The sequence below is a fragment of the Symphodus melops genome (assembly GCF_947650265.1).
Source record: "Symphodus melops genome assembly, chromosome: 5".
NCBI classification, from domain to species: domain Eukaryota; kingdom Metazoa; phylum Chordata; class Actinopteri; order Labriformes; family Labridae; genus Symphodus; species Symphodus melops.
The window spans coordinates 12,792,646-12,812,501 of NC_136695.1; the positions used below are offsets into that span (position 1 = coordinate 12,792,646).

Consider the following 19,856-nt stretch of genomic DNA (forward strand, 5'->3'; position numbering starts at 1 on the left):
GCTGTGGCTGCATTTGTAGACATGTAGAAAACACAATTAGTGACATGATGCACTGTAGAGGAGATAAGGGTGTCTACTTACTGTAAACAAATGGATCTGCAAAAAAACACAAGAAGAGGTTAAATAAGTAACATTGGATTATTTTGCTGAAATACCTTTATTTGCTTTTAAACATCTGTTACAAAGTATTTATTTAAGGTATTCAGAGGTTTACAATCCAGGTAATGCAAAAGACAGATTTAAGTTCTTGAGAAGCGGTCATTGTTACTTGGACAAAAGAAGCTCATTTATATAATTTCTTCCTAAACCAGTCTCTCGATCAACCAGTTTCAGAACAGAATTAAGGAACAATTGAGTTTTGGCCTTACTTGCTTCAGTTTCCATGAAAAGGGAGAAGAGAACTGCAAGAAAGTTCAAAAAAAAAATCTTGTATTAGTGTGTCGAAAAATTAACTTGTAGACAAATTCTTTGAAATATTAGGCGAAGTTTAATTTGGTCATGTTTTAGTAATGTGTGATGTGAAAGAGTTATGGTTAAAAATGCTCCTACTTAACATGTTGTACATTGTTCAAATCATTACACTTACAAAGTCAATTGATTTTATGCATCTAACAAGTTTTGTCTGGTAAAATCTTAGAAGTTGTATATTAACCGATGTTGTCATTTCCTGGTAAATAAGGATCTTTGTTTCTGCACACTGATGACAAAAGATTTCTGAATTTGACTTTATTTACCTGCCATAACAGCCAAAACACTGAGTTGTCCCATCTTGAATACAACTAAGAGTCAGAGAGAAAAAAACAAGTAGATAACGGGATTTTGGAAGAGAATAAAACACAAAGACAGTGTTGATTTCTCCCCATCATTGTCCCTTCTTTCTCTCACACATATGCACATAAAGACACTGCACAACATACACACAACTCCCTCCCCCCAGGAAGAGTGTCCTTGTTGTGTGAGAGGTCAATGTCTCGCCAGCAGGGATGCATTCTGGGTGTTTGGAGAGTAAACAGCTGATCATTTTTGTCTTGGGGCAAAACGCAGCAGGTTACAGGAAAACTGTCCTTCAAACACCACTCACAACGAGTCATGTGCTTTTCAGAATCACCTCAGGGTATTTCTCTGGATTTCTATTTCATATGAGATGTTTGTGGTATGAATTTCAAAATATTAACATAACCATAACAAGTTTTTTTTCTTGTGAAATAATTTTTTTGAAAAGCAAAAAATACAAGTTATATTCATATAAAGTTCACTGAGTGTACATTCCTTATGTTATTATTTAACAAATAATATATTTCCAGCAAATGTCCAAAAAGTCTTGTTTAGGAGTCAAGGTGACAAGCAAATGACTTTTCAGTGTCATAAATAACCTCTAACTGACCTTGGCCACCCGTAGGCCTCTGTGGAGGGGAGATTCACTGCATGTTTGAATGTTGAGTCCCTCAGCGTCTTTAACTATATTTCTCTATGTCTTAATACAAGTTTTTATGCCTTTTAAAAAATAATTGTCCCTTCCTGTCACAAAAGATAAGCATTTTTTAAACTTGACAGTATAAAACACACAGATACTGTTTTTAACACATACACACATACTGTTTTTAAGACAGGAAGATCAAGACGGTGAAGAATCTATCTTTATAACTTCTTGCAAAGATCCACACTTTGCACATTCTTTTCAAGACATAGACGTCAAATAAAAACAAAGATAAAACAGAGACTCATTATCTTTAGATTTGTGTCACTTCCTCCTTGTGGCCTTTGTCCTCTGTCACAACAGACTTAATCTCCACAGCTACCAGTTAGCATGACATTTATCAAGGTCAAACTGTATGTAGTCATTTGTCTGTCAAATAGGCAAAAAGAAACTACGTTCTTATCCAGTATGGAAAATATCCAATATCGAAGAAAAGTGAAACTAAAAGATAGCAAAATGCTTCTTAATTTATTCATTGTAATTTTTTAAATGTCATATATTATAAAAAAGAAGCAGCACATGGATGGTAAAAATGGAGGAACCATTTTCTGTTCAATCAATTAAATTTCATGTTCATTTGTAAAGGGACATGTATGGAGCAAGTAAACAGTTACCACACACTACAGAATATATAGCATGGAAGTTAATTTACCCTGAGTAATTCAAAATTATTAATTATAATTATTAATTAATTATTATTATAATTATTAATTTTTCAATACATTCCGAGACATACCTTTTCCTGTTTACATCTCTATCCTCACTAAAACCTCTCGTATAGATCAAAATTGTAAAAAAAAAAAAGACTACTACAATCAACAGTTTTCAAAGAAAGATGACCTTGACACTTAACCCAGACTGCCATCTTGCCTCTCCACCTCGCATGTGCTTACCTGAGCAGACGTTTGAGGAGCTGAGGAGAGTATGTGAATGTCCCAAGACAATGCCCGGTCAAAAGTGAGCATTTTATATTTCACCTGAATAAGAAACTCCTGCTCCTCCTCTTTGTTTGGGGTATAAACTTTAGAATGGGCATGTGAATACTGTAGCCTATATAGGATACCATGTTGTGACATAAACATGAAGGAGTGTGCCTCTGAAGAATGGAGAAGCCATTTTTATATACACACAATACATTTTTTTTGTCTCCCTGATCTCTGTGTCTATGTCAAATATCTGAACTGCTACTCTTGAAGCAAAATACTGAATTATGTTGGTCTCATGTTTGACAGGCATTTCTATTTGTTTATGAATCATGGTCAGTATGGAGGGAGTTAGCCAAACTACCAGGATTGATTGACTTGAGCTGCAGTCACTGGTGCTGAAAATGAAGCTATGTACCAAAAAACTGCGGTTCCAAGACTGGCCACTTGAGGCTGTCTCCAAAAGTGAGTCAATTCCAATAGAGGTTGATGTTTTAATAAGCAACTTTACTACCTGGTAGCAAAATCTGTTTGTTGGTTTGTATAACATTTTTTGTTTTGCTTTTGGTAGTGGGTAAATTTGTATTTGATTAAGAGTTCAGCATTGAGGTTTTGCACAATGAGAACAATATGCCATTAGCCTAATTGTATTAATAAAAGTTGAACTGGTGAGTGGGAAATTCTGAGTTCCTGGCCGGAAATGTCAACTGGAATGTCCCTTGAAGTTGAAATTACTAGTCGGAAAGTCAGAGTTTTCCAAGATGCCCGAGTTAGAATCCAACATGGCTGCGACATGCATCAACCATACCTTAAAGCTGTAACTATAATGTTTATTAGCCTCTTGCTCTTCTTTTGTTTGACTAAATCAATCACTTTTGTGCACAAACTATCACGTAGTGTGTTGTTATTGTCGGGTATTAGCTTACAACACAAAGGTACTCCTGGAGGTGTCCATGTTGCATTTCCGACTTGCAACTGGAACATGCTCAACTCAGGTGTGATTTCATTCCCAGCTTCGACTTCCCAGTTCTGAGGTAATCGGAACACCACTACTATTGGACTTTCATTGGGTTGACCTTTCTAACGCATTTGCAAGTGGCAAAATGTATGTCAAATGGTGAAAACTTGGATAACTTAAAGGGATGTGATGCAATATGACGCTTTTTGCATCACATGAAGAAAACTTTCAAGCAATGAAAAACACATTTTTCTCATCTCAGGGCAAAATGAGGGTTGGATTCACGACCATTCAACACTACTACCATGTTTCTAATGATACAAAGCTTCATGCAAATGGGTGAAGTATCCCTTTAAGAGCTCTGAATTTGTAAATACTTTGTGCTTTACTTTTGGTAAAAATGCGATCTACACTGTCCTTCTAGCTTAGGATGAAAGCCGAAGGCAGATGAGGTGACTTCTGCTGTGCTACGTGTTTATGCTGTTTGAGTTCAGGGTAGGTCAAAGCCTGGCATCAGAACTTAGAACATGTTAAAAATGCCTAGACTGGTTTGAGTCCGATAGAAGGGTATGCAAGAGCAAATCGAGCCCAAACAGCATTATCTAGATAAGGAGTATTCTAGATCGAGGAGTATGATTTTAGTCAGAATAACATGTTTACATGCATGTTGAAGGTCAAGTTTTAGATTTATAGAATCTTTACTGAAAGACTAACAGAATAAATACACATCACATCATGGAAACACACTGACTGAATCACATTTCTTATGATGTACAGTTTGTAGGAGGGTCTCTGTGAAGACTCATTGTAGTGTTAGTCAGATTCACAACACCCATGCATGTAGAAATATGTGAGCACTTGCATGTGGCTCACAGTGATTCTATTTATACATTTCCCTGTCATACACTGACAAAGCTGAGACATTCAACAGACTCCAAACTAAGGCTAATGCTATGAGGACAGAGAAGACAGAGACAAAGACTTTGGGGTTAAATGTGTTTGCGTGTCTGTGTAAACAATAATGTGACAGTCGATAGAGTGACAAGTTGTGGTGAAATAAGTCAAGAGGGTAAAACATACAGCCTCTTGCTTCCCAAACACATTTCTCACATTTATGTGCATTGCTTAATTCTATGGATGGCAAATTCTTCATCTCCACAGAACTTTGAAATAATGGAACAGGTCCCTTTCATCTTTAGGGTCAATAACACTCATATGGAGAAAGTGAAGGATCTCTTTGTCCTCACTGTGTCTGTGTACTGTTGCTGAATCAGTTTTCTGTAACATTGTTAATGAGAGGTTAAATAAAGGTCACTTTGTTCCATGTCAATAGATCATCACTGATACAATTACAGGCGTCAGAGAACATAGAGAGAAGATGCTGAGTGGGGTATTTTCTTTCAGTGCATGAAGGAGGAAGCATATACTCTATCTATTTTAGGTAATAGTTAATATATTATATACCTTGACAACACACCACACATTCCCCTAATGTTATTTTATTATGCAAAGTAAATCGTGAAAATGAAGTATTGTGAGGTGCTTTGTCAAGTTTATCACTATAGAATATTACCCAGATATACTGTACCTACTGTAGTAACATAGCACTTTTTAGCAGGACGTGTTGTTAATAATATTGTATATTCTGTGGATGTTAGGATTAGTCTATTTGTTAATTGTGTTTTCACTGGTGCAAATCCAGCAAACTGGATTTTGATATATGGTCTAAAACAGATTGATGCAGCAGAGCATTGAGCATAGTTTGGTCTCATTGGCCCCCCACACCATGAAAAAAACTAGGGGTTAGTTGAAGGTCAGTTGTAATGGTTAAAAAAGTTGTAAAACCTGAAGTCACATGATTATTTTGTGACTAATTAACTTCTAATGCCATTCTTTAACCAAAGTGCCATGAGATAGCGATCAGTGTGGCAAGCATGAGTAATTCATTGTCTATGTAAGGTCAACTTAAGAACATACTGAACAACATAGGCTATCAGTGGACAGTGGACACCCCCCCCCCCCCCCCCCCCCCCACACACACACACACGTCTGTTATGATGGTATTTGTGCTGTTTGTCCATAAACAGTCAAACTGAAGGTCTACGAGCAGGTTAGTGTCTGTAGCAAGGTATGGGATTCAACACATAAGAGAGCTTCATTCAGACCTGATGGAAACTTGAGGTAAAAGACTGTGACTCTTTCAATATTTTTAAGACTCTTAACAAATTATCTGGGAACTCTATGGAGCCATTACTCTACGTGTGGGGTCCCCACATTACAACAATGTTTGGAATTTAAAAAAGAAAGATGACAAATGAGACAAGAGCAGACAAACTGACTTACTATGTAAATACGACTCACTTATTTCTCAGTCCTTATTTTTTTTACGATAACACCCAATGTAGCCAGTCATACTCAGTAACACTTTCAGAAACAGAGAAATTGGGCAAGAGATTCATAAGACACAGCGAGGTGTAGGGGAGCAGCTGAATCAACACATTGCTTCGTGCAATCTCTGTTCTATCAAATAAAGAGGAGGCAGAATTTCCTCCTGCTGATTGCTGTGTGTGTGTGTGTGTGTGTGTGTGTGTGTGTGTGTGTGTGTGTGTGTCTTTCTGCTGACCCTCGGTGCTGCTTCATCAGGTCACCACACACAGTCTGGGGAATGCAGAACGCAGTCAAATACGTCTGAATTGTTTTGTGGTTCATTCTAAAGTTAAAATGAATTAAGTAGCTTTAATTTTTTTGACAGGAGATTTAATACTGCTCACACCATTTGCTGAGGCCATGCCTCAGAACATATGGTTTCATTTTGAGATGACAGTTTATCAGTCGGTTATTTGTTTTGTTGGATTTCCAGGGAATATATTCATTTTAACATTTCAGTAACAATGCTAACAAAGCTGATGAGATCAATTAGGAAAGTCACAATAAATCTCAAAAGACAGTAGATGCAACAATCTACTACTCGCTTTATATACAAATAGAGCATGTTTTAAATAATCCAGATTTTAGGGTGGCAGTAGCCCAGTCTGTAGGAACTTGGGTTGGGAACCGGAGGGTTGCTGGCTCAAGTCCCGGCACGGACCAAATCTGGAAATTGGTCTGGTAGCTGGAGAGGTGCCAGTCCACTTCCTGAGCACTGCCGAGGTGCCCCTGAGCAAGGCATCGAACCCCAAAACTGCTTGCAGCCCCCTCACTCTGACCCCTCTCCATTAATGCATGTCACTAGGATTCTGTTTGTGCAAGAGTGTGTATCTCGGCCTATGTTTGTTTTCATTAGACAGAGTTTAAACTGAATTTCCCCTTGTGGGATTAATAAAGTATAAATTATTATTTTAGACTGTCTGGTCTCTTGACTCTTCCTTTTCATTTTTCTTAAACCTTTTTACAGAACTAAATTGAATGATTTGTTTTTAAGAATTTCGTTAATATTGTATTGTCTATATTTAAAATCAAATGTATTCAAACAAATAAGGGACTACAGGTTTCACAGCACAGTACACCATGGACAAATTAATGGGTTACAGATCTTTTTTTTTTCTTCTTGTGTGTAGATATTGCAAAAATATATTGCAAGTGAGTAAAAATGTAATTTACTTGGATTATAAATTCATATTAAGGGAACCTGCATTTCACAACAACCTCTGCCACTGCTATATTGTGTCATTTATCTGCAGTAAAACTTAATGGGAAACACATTGGAAATCTAGTTCCCCACACAAGCTGTTGTGTCAGAAGTCACCACAAGGGGGAGGCAAAAATCATACAATTAATTTTTCACCTGTCTATTTTCTGCATCTTTTCTGTCACGTTACAGCAACAGCAAAAAGTTCCCCAAGTGATCTTAATGTATAGAAGTAGACATAAACATCCAAGTCACAACATTGAATTATTGCTAGTCAACATTGAAAAGACTGACGGATAACTGTGAGAATCAGTTGTATGCTTGTGTGAACATTGCAACTTTAGCGTCTTTTCATTTGTGTGCATGTGTGCACGTGCATGAATACATTGTGTCGGAGCAGACGTTTGATTTCATGTCATTAAGAGATGACGAGGCCTTTCATAATATTTGTGTGTTGTCATTATTCTGAATTCAACTTAAACATTACAAGCACGCATATATAAGACAATTATTTACCAATGATTGTTTATGTTAAACGTTTTTCTGTTTCTGTTTTTTTTCATCCAATCAGGGATCCATTGCAGGCAGAACAAAAGTGAGACTGTTAGTGTCATAATTTTATTTCAGTGTCGTGATGATATAGGCAGCAACCTCTGATTTAGAACTTTGTGTCAAAAAGGGACTAAACATAGATTGCACAGTTAACACAGTAGAAGCAGCAGCATTAACAGCATTACAGCATAGCATCTGACACATGCATTAATTCATTTTTGGGAACTGTAGGACTAAGATCCACTGAACTTTGCCTTTATGCAAAGACAAGCAATTTGAAAACAAACATTAGGGCCATTAACTTCTGAATGCAAATACCTGAATAAATACCTAACTCTATATGATTACATACACTCACTTTGCTACCTCATTGAATAAAGACACAACATTATTTTCTTAGGAGATTTGAATTAATACAAAGTGCAAAATGTTCTCATGTAATATAAGTTGTAGTTTTATTGTTATTTTTAGAGTCAGGTCTTTCAAAAAGAATATTTCTCTTTGTAACGGAGCCTAGGGTTTATTATCCGTGGAATAAGAGCTTCATAGAGTATTTTACTTTCCATAGTTTTTTCCTATACAGTTTTAAAACAAAGATAATTTCCTGAAATGTTCTGTCTGCATGTGATCATTTTGTGATAACTTTCTCAGCACTTTCATAACATCTTTTTGACCACAGACTGCACTGGTCAGTAACTCATCTCACAAAGATTAGATATTTTTAGAATTTAGACCAAAGGAAAAAAAGAAAGAAGTGAGAAGTGAAAAGAGTTTGTGCAACTTTAAAGAGCACAAACACAAATAGTTTTGTGCTCTATTAACGGTGAGAAAGAATAGACAACCTTAGAGGGAAAGTTGGCTGGTTAAATCTTTTTTGTTTTGTTTTGCTAAATTGCTTGAAGAAGTAAGCACACAGACATGCAAGGTTCAATGAATGATGCTAAAAGAAAAAAGGAGGTGAACTAGATAGATAGATAGATAGATAGATAGATAGATAGATAGATAGATAGATAGATAGATAGATAGATAGATAGATAGATAGATAGATAGATAGATAGATAGATAGATAGATAGATAGATAGATAGATAGATAGATAGATAGATAGATAGATAGATAGATAGATAGATAGACTAAGTTCCAGATTGGTTCCAGATTGGATTCGACTTGAACAGAGAGACGGGATAAATCCAGCTTGAACGTCACTAAAATTTGTCAAAGGATTTCTAACAAAACAAATTGTTCTGGTGAATAATTATACGTATGACTATAGGTATATCTTACAAAGTAACGTATTGACTTTGCTTTTAGTCCTTTGTTACAATTGTTGCCATATCGCCTTCAGCTACTTTTCCCCCTAGAAAAAAAGACGGACATTTCTTAACATCTTTTACATATGGTTGTTCAGGCATTGCATTTCATCGTGTATTTATTTAATTTTAATTAATTAATTAAATCTAATTTGTACTTACTGAAGCAATTCTGGAAGGTCTCAGATCGTTGCAGCGTGATGTACACGAGAACAACCACCAACAGCATGCCGAAGAAACCCCCAATGACACAACCAATGACAATGGCATGGTTTGTGCCATTATCTAAGAATAATGAGGAAGGGAAGGAGGGATTGTGATAAAGCAAAAAACAACAACAACATAAGAAAGGTCATTTTTGCATTATTATATCTTATATCTAACAATGTCTGACTAAATGGCTGAAATAGAGTTAAAGGGGACAACAAGCTTTAAGCTTGATGCTCATGCTTGACAAAAAGAACAACAAATTAAGGCTCTGTGACTTCTATTATGTGTGACAATAGAACATAGAATGAGATTTATTTAATTAAAAAATAAAATACTATATTTCAAAATCAGTAAAGAATGAAAGGTGCTGCTTTGTCTACAGGCATCTATAAGTGACACATTGTCGATTCAGGGGTCTCCAGAAGAGACTCAGATTATAAGTTCATCACAGGATCTTTAACAATAGCTGATTGAGATCATGCCAGGCCAATTGCAAAACTGCTGAATTAAAAGAACAAAATGATAAATGATGACATGATTTGATATCATGGCTATGAACATATAAAAACAATTGAAGAGTCTCTACCATAAACCCGTAGGTGAGCAACACGTTTGTCAGGATTCTGTAACTGCTGACATTCAACTCGTGTGCCGTTGTCAGAGAAAGACGTTCCCTTGATGGTCCAAACAGCCAAAGACTGTCCTTTCTTCACTTCACAGCTGCCATAGAGAGCCTGAGAGAGAACATTCATGATCAGAATGACACAAAATATACCTGGGATATGAACCTTATTTGACTCAGCCTACATAGGATGACAGGTGTAGACAGTGGACAGCTGGCTGGTGAGGTATGGATGTGTTGCTGAAAAAGTTCACTTCAACAAGTTTCAAGTTTACAGTGTTCACACAGGTCCAAACACTTTTAACACATCCAAACCTGATTAAAACAACACTTCAGATGAGTGTGAAAAAACTATTTGAGTCATGACACTTACATTACTGGTTCCAAGAGTGAATTCAAACCACACATGCACCACTGCAGGAAGCAAACATAACTCACAACCAAATGCTTTATTCTTCTTCTTGTTTGTCGTGAATTTGACCACACATTGTGTTTGCATTTTGCGTCACATCCACTTGATGTACATCTTTTTTCTTCTTCTGCTTGTGTGGTGTATGATTGTTGCATATTGTGAAGGAAAGGCTGATTGTGCGACATTGTGGACATTACTGTAAAATCATTCTTGGAGAATCAGAACCCTTGCAAAATGTTTATGGACTAAATCCGCAACATATCAGATATGGTTATGTTAGTTGAAGTTAAGTATTATAATATTTACATTTCTTTAGTTAGCCCCTAGTAAAGTCCTGATGTTTTCCAATCTTTCTATACCTAGAAAGTTTCCGTTCAAATGCTTTTAGAGACTTCCTTCCACCATGAATTCATCCAATATTCTTTGTGGTCTAAATTTACATACAAACAGGAAACGTTGCTGCGTTAGTTGTTTTATAATCTAAGTCAGTGTGTGTGTGTGTGTGTATATATATGTGCATGTTTGCATTTATCACCGCCATACCTGGGGGATGTCCTCCATGTGGCCTTGAGGGCAGGTGAGACTGTAGTTACCATGATTGCTGTAGAGAGTTAGCGTGATGTTTGGAGACGTTTCAGGGACTCCACAGAGAAACACTGCAGGTTCTCCCACAGCCACTGTGACATTAGCTGGGCGTGTGAGGTACTCCACAGGGGAGGGGCGACTGGTTGTGTTTAGAGCTGAAACAGTGATCAGGTTATGTAACAGAAAGGAATGGATCAATAGAAGCCCCACAAATATACTCAGAGACAGCACAAGATAAGGGAAGCAGTCGTCTTCTTCCAAAACACGCTGCAAAAAATATGACAACGATATCAGATCGTTATTGAGTTATGTGTTTAAACCAAATAAAGCATCTGCGAGGATTTTTGAGATTGTGTGGATTTTTGGCGCACCCTGTGGACAAAGTCAGAAGCTTTTTGTCTTTGCTGGTCTTGTCTTTTCTTCTCATATCAGGTTGAGCTTTATTTTTAATGTCTAATGCACAACAAATTCTTATTCTCTTGCTCGGGAAAAATGTGTTTAAAAGGTGTTTTCAGCAGCAGAATGACACTGTCTACATTTAACCCTACATCAGAAGTTGTATATATAAATTATTTCAACAATAATATTGTTCTCTGTATGTGTCTACTTTGTTTTTGTAGTCCTGTTTCATTACCAGCAAAAACCTCCTTAGAAACACATTTTACCTTCATCTGATGCGTGACATTTTCATTGTATTTTGAATATTCAAATGAAGGGAAACTCGGGTTTCCCTGAAAGATTTTCTTGGCAGGGTGGGAGCATTCTTGATGCAAACATTCGTCCATTAATTTACATTTCACTGAAAATCTTACATCATCAAAGATCTGTCTTTTTACACACTGCAGTAATCAATGTGTTCATATTAATGTCAGTAAGATTTGGAAACTTGCGCGTCACTTGTCTAGGTCTTTTATGCTGAATATTTGCTGGGGTTAATTACCTGAGGTGGGTGTGGAGACTTGGAGCAGAGCCAACAGCAGCACCCACAGGTGATACACCTTCATCGTCTGTATTCTCCCCTTCTTCTCCATCTTTTTCTCCACTCAGTGTCTTTTAGGCCATCGATAACTCTACAATTGTTTAGAAGATGTAACTTCAACTTCGATGCAACAATAAAGAAATCACATCATGAAATGCAATTGTTTCTCCATAGATCATTGTCAGTGAATGTTGTTAAATGAGAGTGCTGCTGAAGACTGATACCTGAGGGCAGGTAACAAGCTCAATAATATGTCACACCTCTATTATTTTAGAAACAATGACTCAATGCCTCATAAGAAAGAGCTGAGAGTATTTTTGGATACTTCAAACAGGTTTTGTTTTTGTATACATGATGCTGGGAAAGAATCACTGTAAAATATGTAAAACATATCTCATTAATATTGCACTATTAGACTTATACTGGTTGGCCTATGAAGTTTGAGCAATAGAATACATCCAAAATACATACATATAAAAGTCTTTCATGACTTTTAGAAACTATTACTTATTCAAGAACTTATTCTCATAACTATAGTGTGGAAAAAAATGGCTCTCTTTTGTGGATGGACAAAAGTCTTTGAGTTTTACCTTTCACATTAAGAAACAATAAGCACAAAAGATCAGCACAACCAAATCAGTATTTACTGTGTGTGACTTCTCCTCTGTTGCGTTGCCACACAGTTTCTTTATACTGTCAGTTATTTGAAGCACAATATCGTGGCTACTTATGTTCTATTTGCAGAGCTGACAGGCTTCCAAATAATCTACCACCATTTTATAGGCATATTTTATTTGTCAACTGAGTTTTTAATCAATTCTTTTAATTTTTCAAATCAATGCTGTAATCCTGTCATCCACCATATGACTATTTGGTCCCGAAATCTAATTCTTTCTCACATGACATATGGAATTACTGTAAAATTCTTCCTTGAAGCATCAAGAAAAACTGAGAATCTGGGGGAAAAAAGACACTGACCGCAAAATGAACTAGAAAATTCCCAGCAGGTCCGCAGGTCGCTTCCTTTTCTGTAGATTGTGATAATACTCCTTTTAAAGTTCTCTCTCTCTAGCCCTCTCTTTCTGTCTGTCTCACTCCATCCTCCTTCTAGACCAGGAACGGTGTCAATAAGAACGAGGCCTTTAAAGGAATGTGGACTTCTTCCTGTTTGATGAGATGGATTTCTGAAAATGCGAAACAAACAGGTTGAGCAGAAAGACGTTCCCCTATTGGCCTGAGCCAATAATAGCTGCTGGGAGTAACATCAGTCGACTACCCTGAATCCTCATTTACTTCAACTCTCAGTCACACACACAAGTGCACCCCCCCCCCTTAATTTCCCTCAAGTCTTCTCTTACAGAATGAGCTTTATACTTGCAAAACAAAATTTAACTTTCAAATACATGGGCACAGCTTGGCTCCTATCACTGCTATAAACCTTAACAACACTCACATGAAGTAGTTCAGACACGAGTGAAATGAATGAACAACAACAATTAACAAACAATTTAAAAAAAATTACAACACAAAAAAGCTTAATTAGAGAGATTTAAAACCAAAATCAAACACAATAAGAGACAGTTACTGTAATGTTTTTTTTTCTTTGAATGTCAGCTCCATTAATGGTTAGGTTGAAAGTGATAATGTATTCTACAAAGTGAAAGAGAAAGATTTAATGCAGTGAATGTTTCAAATAATAATCCTTAAAACCAGCTAAATGCTATGAAACAGGATGACGTAAAGCAGGTTTGTTTGTTTTACACACTAGTTTGGATTATGCCCAACTTTGAGTAGTTAATAAAAGCAAATGTTTTGAATTAATTTTGTTGAATATATTAAAATTCATTGAATTAAGTCTGGTTGGAACTGATTGTTTGGTGCAGCTAAAAAAATCATCATCTAAAGCAGAACTTGGCAAACAACGGCCCGCGGGCCACATCCGGCCAAAACAAAAATAGACATGTATGTTTAAGCCGTGAATGCAATACAACTCTCACGCTTTTATTTTGAAAGACGCTACGTTCGTATTACTTTCGTATGGACCATAGACTGCACGCAGTGCGCACGTGAGTGAAGGTAAACTGCGTTGCTAGCGAAGCTACAAACCCAACAAGGGTTTCTTACAAGACGTTACACAGCCAGAGATGCCATCAGGACGAGTTGGCAGAAACAGTAAGACGTTTTCTGAGGGAGAGTTTATTCAGGAGTGTTTATTGGACTCTGTTGCACTGACGGAGAAAAAGGAGCGCTTGACAACGTGTCACTCTCCTGACGCACTGTGAGGAGGCGGGTTGAGGACGTGGCTGCAAACTTGGAGCTTCAGCTGAAGGACAAAGCGGCCGAGTATGACTATAGTAATGTTCAGAAGATGCTTGTCCTCTTTTGATCTAACTACATATGTGAACAGACATTCCCAGTGATGAAGTTAAACATATCAAACACAGATCCTCTTTCAGTGATGACGAGCACCTCTCAGCTGTCATTCACACAGCCACCTTAGACATTCAGACATATTTGAATGTCCTTGTTGAAGCCCAAGACAGAATCAGTTTTATTGTCCAGGTATGTTTAACAAAAAGGGAATTTATTTTTATATACAGTGTTCTCTGTGTACAATGTAAACATTAAATAATAACAAGAAGCCAAAATTATAAACAGGTAATTAAAGACTAATGTGTACAAGACGAATGACAAGACTAAGTGACTGGATGAAGATAGACTGGATTATTCTCACTTAAGTGAATGAATGAGATGAAAAACAATGTGAAAATGTTTTTCTTTGCTTGTAAAGATAAGTTAAAAATAAATTACACGGCATTTCACTTTTTTTGTTTTATTACATCTATTTTTTATTTTTATTGACCTGTACACCACATTTTAACAAAGCCTATTTCTACAAATATTCACAGACTATTTGTATTCCTCTGATTGCCAGCACCAGCTATTCAAAATATATAATTTTGTATTTACAGTGAGAGAACATTGAGCAGAGTTCAAGGTATTTTTGGTGCGGCCCTCTGACAAAATGTGGGTTTCTCATGTGGCCCCTTGTAAAAAATAATTGCCCACTCATGATCTAAAGTCCTGACTGTTGTACTGACATGTTGAACGTTTCATGACTAAGAGCTCTTTTTTAGTGCAAAGCTCCTTAATCCAACAATTAAAAACACTGTAAGGCAATGGATATCATTATATTTTAGCAATTGCCCAAAAGAAGACATGCTTGCTAAAGGAGGCATTTTAGAAGAAGAAACTGAAAACATACGGTAAATGAACTGAGTATCAACCACAACTTCTCCATTTCTGCTCACACATCCTGCTCTAAAGAACCATTCAAATTAACTGGAAAAACAGAAACCTCCTTCCATCATATGGTCATGATGTTTTTAAGGTTACAGACCCTCACGCTCAGGAAACAAACCTTATTTCGATCAGCTTGAGACGAAGTGCACTGCTTTGTTTTATTCTTCTTCCGGATTTATGCTGCCTTCTTTCATGCCTACTTATGAAAGATGTAACAAATGTAAAAAAGTCCATAACTGACTTTTCCTTCACCGCATTTTGTGTTTTGTCGCTGATATGGAGACGATGATCGCTTTCCTGATGCTTTTATTTCTTGGAGTAGGTAAGCAGTTACTTTTTAATTCATGTTCTCAGACAAAATACTGGATTGTATTTAAAGAAAGATTTATTAAATGTAACTTGGCTGGTTATTTGTTTTGAAAATGTTTCTACAAAACTAATCTGCCAGAGGATTGTCACAGGCCAAGTATTCTTCTTCACAGTGTTCCTTGTATTCTGCCAGAAAGACAGCCCATAAATACTTCACTCTGTATAAGGCATGAAGAACTCATCTCCTTGACTCCTTGAGTCAAACATCTATGTTAAGCTAAATCTCTCAGACAACAACAGACACTTGGCTCCAAACCAAATATAACTCTGCTACTACTGTAATGTGATCTCTTACACATGTATGTAGTACATCTTCACAAACCGAAATGAATTACTCTCACAAGGTTGACACAATTAAAAGATATATCCACAAATGTATCAAGATGAATGAATCCATGAAAATACGTTCTATCAGTTACATAAAGATTGTTGTTGATTTATAATTGTGCTTGTTTTTCTGTCAAGTTCATGTTAAACACAGTCCATGATATCTCCCTGGTCTCTGTGCAGGAACTGAGAGTGCTGATTTGTCTGTGACTTTTGCAAACCCAAATCCATGCGCTGTGGAGGGGTCATCAGTGGTGTTCAATTGCTCATACAATTACAAAGATGGACAAACTGTTAAAAACACTGAGTGGTCCAAAGGGGAATTGAAAAATGGCGCATGGACACGCGTGAAGCTGTCACACCTTCCTTCATATCGGGATCGCTTTGAATACATTGGCGACCAGCAGCACGACTGTGGCCTGGTACTCCATGACCTGCAGCATAATGACGCTGGGTATTACTACTTCAGGTTTGACACTGACGAGTATGGGTGGCGCAGTAGGAAGTCAGTGTATCTCTCTGTCACAGGTACGTTTTGTCTGGAATTAACTTTATTGTACATCTTAGATAAAAAAAATGTAACTTTTCTCGTTCTCTGTTTTTTTAAACTTGCGACATCAAGGGCTGCAAGCCAGAGTGCACCCTGACGCTGTGAGAGCAGGAGACAGCGTGAGTCTTGAATGTAAAACATCCTGCCATCTTCAAAGCACAGTTTGGTTCAAAGACGGACACCCAGTATCCAAACCAGTGTTCGAGGCTCAGGCAGAGGATGCTGGGAATTACTTGTGTGCAGTTGAAGGGCAGGAGTCATTGAAATCGGATCCTGTAGCTCTAGATGTTTTGTGTAAGTATATTCACCATTGAATTATTGGTTGAATGATTGTATGTGATGTACACAAGTATGGAATCTTTCAACATTTTAAACAACAATATTTGGATAATTATGACATAGTTTAAAAAGCTTTAAGTGGTCTGAAGACTATAAAGGAGCTTTACAGAACTGTGTCTAATGACCTCGAATTAGATGTGAAAAAAAGATGGCCGACCACTTTCACGTTCATTTATTAGATAAGACACTAAATCCAGCAGCTAGTTAACTTGGCCTTGCAAAAAGACTGTAAACAGGGATGTTAGCTCCAAATATGCCAACCAAGGTGACATGGGAGCCTATTGAGACCTGATGAGAGGCTGCCATACTTCTTTCTTAAAGACGCAACACATCGTCTGCCCTTCCTTCTTGTTTTGTTTTTTTGACGATTTTGATCATGACTTAAAGTGCAAAGGCAATTTCAATTCAGCGTTAAAGCCACAAGTTTAAGCATTCAAATGTTTTTATTTTGATGTCTCTATATGATACAGAGGCTGAGACATAAAGATTTTAGTACACATTGAAATCCTCAGGTTTTGTCAGGTTGATTTCAAACCTTACTTAGGTTTTAGAGGGTGTTTTTTCAGGCAGCAAATTTCCCTCTTTACTTTACCTGCAGTTGACGGTCTGCCCCTCCTCTCACTGTAATAAAAAGCCAAAATATCCTCCACAACTTACAGTCTATGCCCATAACATGTGCGAACTTACATGATTTTGTTAAGCTAGTTAAGCTGCCAACTATGCTTTGATTTTGTTCTCCTGCCCCTTTCAAAACACAGATTTCACTTTCTGATAATATATAAGGACACTTACAGTTCGTGTTTATGTCTCCTCTCTCTGTTCCTTTACCCTTTTAATGTTCAAATAACCTATTCAAACTCAACTTCTACAATAAGGCATAAAAAAGACAAAATACATGATTAAAAAAAGAACAAGTGTTCTGATTTTATAGTTTAACCCATGTCCCATCTGTTAACATGAAGGAGGCAGAGTCCATGACATGTACTGCAGTCAATCAGGAGGGGGAGCTAAATGCGTTGTCCTCTCGTTTAAGGAGATGTCACTGCATTCATCTTTTTATGAGGTCTATGGGCTACACAGTCCTCAAGTGAGTGTATCAAACTGTTGTTGTGTATATTTTACAGATCCTCCTTTGAATGTGTCTGTCGAGGTGAATTATACTGATACCCTAAAAGAGGGCAGCAGTGTGAATCTGACCTGCAGCAGCTCTGCTAACCCTGCAGCAGAAAACTACACCTGGTTCAGGAGGACAGCTTCTCCCAGCTCCATGTTCCAGGTGGGCTCAGGACAGGTGATGTCTCTCCCCTCTATGGAGCTGTCCCATACTGGACTCTACCTGTGCCAGGTCAGGAACACAGTCGGAGAAACCAACTCAACTGAGGTGCTGCTAACCATAAGTGCCCAAAACCATGGTTTGTACAGTTTAACAGTCACATGAAATCCCTCAATAAAAAGAGGGTTATCGTCTTCATTTCCATAACAATCTATCTTTTACTGAGTTTTTTTTTTATCAATTGAAAACAATTTAAAGTCTTGCTGAACTTTTCATGCAGACCTTTGGAGTTCTTTCTCAGTATTCAAAGTCTACCTCCTGGTTGGAGTCAAAGCTGTAATATTGCTGCTTCTTTCACTGGTTATCATATGGGCTTGGTAAGTTCAGTTATCCAATTCATATCTCTCAGATATTATCATATCATATATCATTTTAGTATGTTTTACATGAATTTGAAAGAATATACTTTGAAAGCTCTTCTCGTTTCATTTTAAAGGAGGACACAGAGAAAAAATAAAAATAAAGAGGTAAGAAGAACACAGTATAAATTAATTATGGTCAGTGTTTAATATGAAATTGTCTAATTTGCCCTGTTATGTTTCAGGCGAATGACCATGACTATGAAAATGTAAGCACTGCAGTAATGAATTAAAAAGACAGCCAGCAGGAAATGTCTGTTTAAGCATTGCAGAGACAAGTGATGGCATTTAATAACAATACATGCTGACTTGAAACTTGGCATAAAATTGTCCGTGACTTGTGCTGTGAATGGAGAGTGACTACAAAAACTGGACGAACAGCTCAAGAGCAGGTTAATCTTCTTCCGTCATACCTCTTTGTGACACATGAAAACATGTAAGAGTATTAAATGTCATCAATAAGACACCACTGCTGTTCCTGTCATAAAGAAAGACCCACAGAGAAGCACTGTGCATTTTATTGGACAATACTTCACCAAAATGAAAGCGGAGAGGACCAATTCATGCTTTATTCTTATCTCTATGTTTATTTCTTTACATTACAATTTGTGTCCGGTGAATATTGTTCTTGATCGAATTTTAGTCACAAGTTGAATCATGAAAATGCTGCCCCCTTCAGTTGAAACTGCGGACTGGACCGTAAATAAAGATCATTACAATTATTTATATAATTGACCTGAACAATGTCCTCTTAAGGCTTGGGTTGGTTAAAGTTGTATTTTAAGCTTTTATAATGCCAGTGTACTTGCAAAAAAATACATCATATTAATAAAAAACATTCATGAATACAACAACACAGCCTCAAGTCTATGGATTTGATGTGTAAGAGTGTCTTTGAGATAGCAGTGATACCATTTTGGTCATTCAGGGACTGACTGCCATTTGTTTACATTAAAAGCTGTCATATATTAAAGTTTAATTTAAATGCTGGCCTCTGTAATGACCTATGGTTATCTGATGGATAAGGTTATCTGATTAAAGTTTTTTATTAAAGAGTTTTGTCATGCAATAAATGTTCTGATCTCATTCATGAGTCAAGTCTCCCTCAACATGTGACAGCTGACAATGACATTGAAAAAAACAAAGGTTTTTTATTAAATATCTTACGTACTCTTAATGTCACTCTCTAACGTGGTTCGTAAACTTATTTTGAACAACTCTCTAGTGACACACTGTGTAGCCTTCAATAATTAAATATGCACCAATAATTAGCTCTGTTTCTTGTTTTAACGTTATGTAAAAAACGTTATGTGATGATGTTAATTCGACTGAGTAATTGCCTTAATGTTGATGTGAAGATTTTTTTAAATGAAATTTAAAGCGCTATTACTTTCCTTTTCAAAACTGCATGTAGGCAACAGTCAACTACTATTGTCGTGATAATACAAACAAAAGACAAAGACTATATTCTTAAAATAGAGAATAACTAGATGATGGCTTGATGTTTAAGTTCATTTTGTACATGTATGTCCGGCTGTCAGAGCATTGTCCTGCTGGTTTATCACCCTCCTCCACATCTCCTCAGGCTCTGGTCTGTGTCTGTATGAGTCTTATCACAGGAA

General features: G+C 36.9%; 2 protein-coding genes across 2 annotated transcripts; one reads left to right on the plus strand and one right to left on the minus strand.

The window, feature by feature from the left end:
- Positions 1 to 8,673: 8,673 nt before the first annotated feature.
- Positions 8,674 to 12,757, minus strand: LOC306823995 (uncharacterized protein). The gene is made up of 6 exons (XM_079343950.1): positions 12,633 to 12,757; positions 11,616 to 11,745; positions 10,634 to 10,830; positions 9,643 to 9,790; positions 9,009 to 9,131; positions 8,674 to 8,893 (listed from the first exon to the last, which is right to left on the minus strand). Exons 2-6 carry the CDS (start codon positions 11,704 to 11,706, stop codon positions 8,844 to 8,846), a joined length of 609 nt encoding a protein of 202 aa, XP_079200076.1. The 5' UTR covers positions 11,707 to 11,745; positions 12,633 to 12,757; the 3' UTR covers positions 8,674 to 8,843.
- Positions 12,758 to 14,954: 2,197 nt separating this feature from the next.
- cd22 (cd22 molecule) lies at positions 14,955 to 19,295 on the plus strand. Its single transcript, XM_079344025.1, has 7 exons — positions 14,955 to 15,279; positions 15,837 to 16,181; positions 16,276 to 16,497; positions 17,667 to 17,954; positions 18,096 to 18,192; positions 18,312 to 18,342; positions 18,420 to 19,295. Exons 1-7 carry the CDS (start codon positions 15,234 to 15,236, stop codon positions 18,465 to 18,467), a joined length of 1,077 nt encoding a protein of 358 aa, XP_079200151.1. The 5' UTR covers positions 14,955 to 15,233; the 3' UTR covers positions 18,468 to 19,295.
- Positions 19,296 to 19,856: the final 561 nt, after the last annotated feature.